The sequence below is a fragment of the Camelina sativa genome, chromosome 14, assembly GCF_000633955.1.
Source record: "Camelina sativa cultivar DH55 chromosome 14, Cs, whole genome shotgun sequence".
Lineage (NCBI taxonomy): Eukaryota > Viridiplantae > Streptophyta > Magnoliopsida > Brassicales > Brassicaceae > Camelina > Camelina sativa.
Window position 1 is genome coordinate 13,314,750 of NC_025698.1, and position 7,632 is coordinate 13,322,381.

Sequence of the window (7,632 nt, forward strand, 5' to 3'; positions counted from 1 at the left end):
TTGGCTTCCACACAAAGGGAGGTATCAGAAACCTTGCAAGTGTATACTCCGTGGCTTCCTCAAAAGCCTTAGCGAAAGGAATCTCCGGTAAATCGATCTCTAAAGATCCCGGATAAACCCCAAAGGCAGAGATACAGATGTTGTCGAAGGTGAAACGCAGGAGCACATCTTGTAGATCAAAGACTCTCTTAGAAGTAGACAACTTCTCCATCAGCGGCACGAGCTTCTGGTCCACCAGATCTCTCATGGTAGTAAACGTGTGCTCCAAGAAACGAGAAGAGTGCATCTCGGTTTTAGCCACACGTCTCTCTTCCATCCAAAGCTCACCATCAGCATTAAAGATCCCGTCTTCAAGAAGCTCACGAAACCTCTCTCTATAAAACGCACCTTTTGGATAGTTCTTGAAATTGGTTTTGAGAATCTGCTCGATGTTTGCAGGATTCGCGGTCATGATTCCGTAAGACCCACCGAACCAAATTCCTCTGTAATGAAACGTCCCACCAACTCTGACTACGCCTCTGGTGCACCAACCAAACAGATCGTGTTTGTTTAGGGCTAACGGCGGTATGATTCCCAACACTGGCCACATCACTGGCCCACCTTTGCTCACTAACTTTTCACGCAAGTAACTAAGAAGAAAAAGCCCTACTAGGGCTAAAGCCACGTCCGATAACCTCAAGTGGGTGTATACCCATTCCACCGCAGAAACCAGCATTTTCATCTCCATCACGTCAGAGACTTTTGGCCGGTAGTGAAGAAAAACACAAAACAGGGTTTAAGCTTTTCGCTGAGTTGCAACGTAGAACTAAGATGGCAAGGGTAATAAATAACCAACTTATGAGATACCAGTATATTATTAAATGACAACACCAACTTCATTAGACCCCTAAAACAGTAGTATTAATTAACTATTCGGCTAGTATAGTTTTACTGAGGAAAGTGGGGTTAGGCAGTTAGCTGTAGCGGTTTACTAATTATATAGCTTATACAAAAATGCTAAGGAAGTAATGTGTTTCACAGAAATGCACACTTTGGCTAAACAATTCTATTTGTATTACGCAATGTTAAAAAAATGTTTTTGTTGCTGAAATTATCTTTACGCCTTAATTAAATATTTCTTCAACATGATGGTTTCGCATATGAATGGGATATTTATATTTTTGTCAAGACATACTTATCTTAGAATTATAAATTTATAATCCATCTGCTAGGCTCTAACTCCCAACGACTTTAAGGGTTGGGTGAAAACTAGTCGTCAACTCTCAGCCAAAAATATTTTCAATAAATATTTGTAAATATGTAACTACCTTTGACCATAAACGGAGACAAAAAAATCTTCAAACTTCATAATTTTAATCACTAATTATGATCATTACGAAGGTACAGAAATAGAACATTAATTATGGTCCCCCTTCTTTACCTCTTATACATATAGATTGCCTTTTTATGAAGTTGATGAGTTTTGCATCTAACACCGTCAAATGCTATTGTTCTTGGAACATACTGTAACTTTTGTTAACGGGGGAAAAGTGGAGATTAACTAATTGAGATTGAACTTATTCGAGTAGATGGTTTCGTAGAAGATTATATATGAAATATATTCTAGAATATTTGATAGTACGTGGTTACTATTCTTTTCTACAAATCTAGTTTTTGTATTTCAATTATGAAAATGAAAGGTTCAATTTTTCTTAGAGAACTTTAGTTTCTCTTGAGCTTCCGCAAGTTCGAATAATTTCTTAGAAGTGTGAAGTGTCTGTTTTGCCTTAGTGTCTCGTCATTTTATATATCTTTGAAGACCCCGGCCGAACATGTTGATCTTGGATTATGGGTTAGTTAGCCTAATTAATACTAGTACTAACAAAATTTTGGGTGAACTGGCAAAGTAAGGACTGTGCCAAAGATTAATTAAAATTCTTTGTAAGTAGAAATAAGGAATTTATGTCATATTGTCCATCAATCGCTTTCGTCTGTGATGCTAAGATATTAACTTCTTAACTAACTTTAATTTAGCCCTCCACTGCACTTTATAGACTTATAGTATTGGTATCTTTCTTCCATTCTATCCACAATCGTTTGGATTGGTATTATTTTCGAAGAATCGATTTATAATTTCATATCTAAATTTTGTAACCAGATCCAAAACGGTATTATTAGCTATGCCAAGTGGGCTTACTCAGGTGGACCAACCTATTTGTCACCATAATAAATTCGGCCATTACTTTATTCCAACACAAATAACGAACAGTCAAATTTCTCATAAATTATTTCTTTTCTCGATTTTTGAATCAATATGTGAAATTATAGCGTTCATATCTTTCAGTCGGTATGTACCTCATATTCTTAAAATATATCTTTTCCATTTATAAAAACATTTAATGGACTTCTACCTTGTAAAATTGAATTATGTATCCCTTTGGGAGAAAATAATATATATTTTCGTAATTTTTATAAAATGTGCAATTATTATTGTATATTCTTAAAATGATACACTTTTCAGATAGTTTGGAACAGTTCTGTAAAGTGTAAATCGTTATTTAATTAGTTAGCTACACTTTCACCGGTTTCTAAATTTCATATGGATGTAATATATACCATTACCATGCATTATATATAGTTTTTTTCTGACAAACCTTATATATAGTTTTTTATCTTTTGTCAAATGTATTTTTATGATAAATTGATTATTTCCACTTGCCGATAGTCAATGCTCATATTAAAACTTTAAAGAACGAGTGCACATATTATATAGTACTCAATTGTGCAGAAATGTAGTCTGAAAACGTAGAAAAAATCTTGAAACTTTATAAGTTATTATTGATTCTTTTTTGTTAAAAACTGTAGTAGAGTACGTACTACTATTTATTAAACTTTGAATTGGTGAGACAGTACAGAGTACAGACCATAAAGTGAGTCCATATATAATAATATCGTGTTTCACTAACATAAAACTGTTTTGTATGTATGCCCGTAACGTATAAGTAGTCTATAGTTTTTTTTTTTTTTAACATCTCTAATTTTACTGATAAATTTGGTTCCAAACAAAGAAAACATAGGCTGACGGACTAATGAATGTCTCCAGAGTCAATAGCACACAAGAGACATGAGAGATTACAAACATTCGATAATACAAGGAGAAGAAAAAAGAACTAAGCTCTATATTTGAACAAAGGCATCAGAGATTCCCATCAAGCTTCCCTATAAATCCTGTAAATGTCGAAAGCACTAGAAGACCGGAATACCACACACCGAAGACCAGTGGCGGAAGTAGGGTGCAAGCAAGTGGGTCAATTGACCCTAGTGAAATTTTAAATTTAGCTGAAATTTTAAGAAAATAATCAAATTGACCCATGTAAAATACACAATTGACCCTGGTAAAAATTTTAAATCACATAATTGACCCCAAGGAAATTTCGTTTGACTCTGATGTGATGATTTCCTAGCTCCGCCACCAGAGAGCAATTCGACAGAGAGGAAAGCAGGAGCCCAACACGACCAGAGACACAAGTACAACTTTCAACAAACCTCACCAGCCGATTAGAGAGAGCTAAAAACACTGAGAGAAGGCCAAAACCTTAAAAACGACAGGAGACAAGCCACACAAGATCAGCTATTCTTATACGCGGACACTCGTCGAACCAGCTTCAGCCACCTACAGACTTAAAACTGACGACGTCCTCGTAAGAGAAGAAATAGAGAACGAATCCACTGCTTCGACTAAAACCTGACTCTAAAGCTTCCAAAAGGAAACTTGAAGGAAGGCTAGTAGGTGACTCAGCAACAAATTACCATCCAAATGGCTCACACTAAGCACGAATCTAGAGCAAAAACAAATCTCAAACCAGCAAGAGGACTCTAAGAAGAGGTAGAGTAAAATTCCAGATTCAAACCCCCACGTATATCAACAACCAAAATTAAAAGACTTCAAGACTAACTCAGCAAGGATAACACTAAAGCTACTATCAAACAAACTGGGGATATACCAAACCAGCTTGACTTGATGAGAAAGTAGCCAAAGATAACCTCAACACTTTCTAAAACAAAGAGACCTAAGGCAACACTATCAAGACAGAGGAATACAAAGGCCAGATGTTACCGGAGTGGAGGCAAAAACATCTCGGCCGCAGTAGAGACCAACGACCCATCTATCACCATCAAACGACCAAGGTCAAAGAAAACCAGATCTGAAATTACGTTCAATAACGCCATTGACAAGACAGGGCAAATCGCGGTTCACCATCACGAACCAAAAGGAGACGACGTTCAGGGAAGATTTCGCTGAAACTGGAGAAGATATAAACTTGAACCCGTTCCAAAACCTTCGAAACTATCCGCCGAAAAAAGGCTGGTAGAGGCTTATGATTAACTAGACATGAAGGAGAACGACAAAGGACAACCCTCTCACGACTCCGGCGAGAAGCGCCGGTGGCCGGAGATATCATATCGAGATGAAAACTTGACAGCGACTAGGGCGAACTTTTTTTTTTTCGAGAGAGTTTTTCAAGCAGCTTTTATTTTGATATGTAATCTATAGTTTAAAATTAAAAATAAATATCAATAGCTGTTAAGATATACACTTTCTATATTTGTCATTTCCTTCTTAAATTATCTGCGACAATATTGATGCACACTATTCAAACAGTTATATTCGAACTTAGCCAATTCTGAAGTATTTCAGTCTGAATTCCCCCTAATCTTGCTAAATTTTAAGTAATATGAAATTATCATTTAAATTGACAGTAAATAACTAAATAAACAATAAAACTAAAAATTTGAGTTACCATATCCCCCTAATAAGTAGTACTTGACATATTCGAATTTGATTTTTTTTGTTTTTTTTTATTACATTGAATCTCCTCTTTATAAGCAAAGTTCGTTTGAACCATCATCTAAATAAATAAATCCCTAATAAAAAAGGAGAGATATTGAGAGGTGCGTGATTACATTGCACCTCTTACCTTTTCTTTTTTTGATTCTATTTATTTATCCAATCAAGATTATGGAAAAATGGATTCCCAGTTGTTGTATTTTTTAAACAACATCCAAAATCTCATTTTAATGCGTTTTTGAGATCTATTTGCAAAATTTTTTTTTCACCATTCAAGATTTTTAAGAAAATTTGAATTCCTAAAAATAGGTAATCTATATTCTACAAATTTTTACTAATCTCTTCACAAATCCAAAATCAGGTTTTTGAGAATTTTCTCTATGGTTCAATTTTCAAATTTTTGTTTTTATGTTGGAAACCTCAAAAACCAAAAACAAAAATCTATTAGGCCTTTGATTGTCTTCAGTTTTTAGAACTATATTTTGAATTTAGTTTCTCAAAAACTAATAATTTACCCAATCAAGTTTTTTGTAAAAATAGTTAATCAGGTTTTTTGAAGTTTTTTTTACCAATTTTCACTATAAGAATCCAAAAACCAAATATTTGTGTTTTTCACTTTCTTCAAACGGAAATTTTATTTTTGAAAATTTTAATTTTTATTTTTTTGTAAAATCATATGGCCCAATTTCGAAAACCTACTTCATACGACCCAATTTTTCGGAAAACCTACTTCATATGGCCTAATTGTTCGAAAAATCTTACTTCACACCTACTATATAAAGATATATAGTAGTAGGTGTGAAGTAGGGTTTCTCTAAAAATTGAGCCATATGAAGTAGGTTTTCCAGAAAAATTGGACCATATGATTAATGAGTCCAGACACAATTTAAAGGTTTTGGATTCTAAGAAGAAATAAGGGAAATCTTTTATTTGTTAAAAGAAATAAGGGAAATCTCCTAAATTATAATTTTCCTAATTTTCAAGGATTTATGAATGAGTAAAATTTTGGTTTTTTATAATCAAAAACCAAAAACTGAATTCAAGGCCTGTAACGCATGAAGATTTTAGAATTTGAGTTTTTGGATTTTGAATTTTGAAAAAATATTAACTATAATTGGAATTTAAAAAGAGATTTTCAGTTTTTAGATTATGGCCATTTAATGGTTTTCACCTAGATCAAGACTCTCTTAGATTTTCAGTTTTTAGACTATGGCCTTACGCGTTCACAACAACAAAGAAAATATATCCTTATATATACTAGGTGTGAATATATATATCTTTATATATCTTTATCAAAATTACTGAATGGTGACATTTTTGTGGTTGATGTTGCAGTATTATTTGATTATAATTATTAAAAATATTAGTGAATATATTTCACAAAATTATGAAAATAAAATAAATAAAAATAGATAAATAATAAATCATTTTAATATATACAAAGTTAACTAAACTTCTTTGTTACATTGCAAATTAAAAAATTAACTACATGCATGCGATAATATTTACAATCTTATCATATTTAGGTCTATGTCTATTTTCATTTCAAATGATAATAAAATTAACAATCTAGGAAAATATAAAATAAATAATTAAAAAATTTATTAAATAAAATAAAAACAGTAAAAATTATTTTTATTGATATATGAATTAAATAAAAACAAAAAGAATAAATTTCTGTATTATAGAACTTAATTTTCGTTTTTTTTAATTAAAAAAATAGATAACTCAACTTACCACATCTTAACTCATGAAAATTTTCATGATGTTGAATAATGTTTTAAGTTAACAATTTTACAAAGGATATAACTCAAAATTATAAGTCAATCATAACACATTGTAACTCAAACTCAACTTTAAAAATTTTAGTTTTGTTATGATTGGTAACATTTTTGAATAATTTATGAGTTATGGACAACTCAATGGTATCTCATGTTACCAATCAAAGCCCTAATTAACGTTGGACATAAAAGGAGAAAAAAAGATCTTCAAACTTCATAATTTTAATCATTAATTATGATCATTATGAAGGTATAGAAATAGAATAATAATTATGGTCCCCCTTCTTTACCTATTATACATAGCCATTTTCATGAAGTTGATGAGTTTTGCATCTAACACCGTCAAATGCTATTGTTCTTGTAAGAACATACTGTAACTTTTGTTAACGGGGGAAAAGTGGAGATTAACTAATAGAGATTAAGCTTATTCGACTAGATGGTTTCGTAGAGGATTATATATGACATATATTCTAGAATATTTGATAGTACGTGGTTACTATTCTTTTCTACAAATCTAGTTTCTGTATTTCAATTATGAAAATGAAAGGTTCAATTTTTCTTAGAGAACTTTAGTTCCTCTTGAGCATCCGCAAGTTCGAATAATGTCTTAGAAGTGTGAAGTGTCTGTTTTGCCGTAGTGTCTCGTCATTTTATATATCTTTGAAGACCCCGAACATGTTCATCTTGGATTATGGGTAAGTTAGCCTAATTAATACTAGTACTAACAAAATTTTGGGTGAACTGGCAAAGTAACGACTGTGCCAAAGATTAATTAAAATTCTTTGTAAGTAGAAATAAGGAATTTATGTCATATTGTCCATCAATCGCTTTCGTCTGTGATGCTGAGATATTAACTTCTTACCAGTTCTCTCTTTCTCTAAACTTTAATTTAGCCCTCCACTGCACTTTAGTAGTATTGGTATCTTTCTTCTATTCTATCCAATCGTTTGGATTAATATTATTTTCAAAGAATTGATTTATATCCAAGTTTTGTAACCAAATTCAAAACGGGGAAAATGCCAT

The 7,632-nt window shown here is 32.3% G+C and overlaps 1 protein-coding gene across 1 annotated transcript; it reads right to left on the minus strand.

Annotated features, from left to right (window-relative positions):
* LOC109128678 (cytochrome P450 86B1-like) lies at positions 25-727 on the minus strand. The gene is made up of 2 exons (XM_019235509.1): positions 167-727; positions 25-99 (listed from the first exon to the last, which is right to left on the minus strand). Exons 1-2 carry the CDS (start codon positions 725-727, stop codon positions 25-27), a joined length of 636 nt encoding a protein of 211 aa, XP_019091054.1.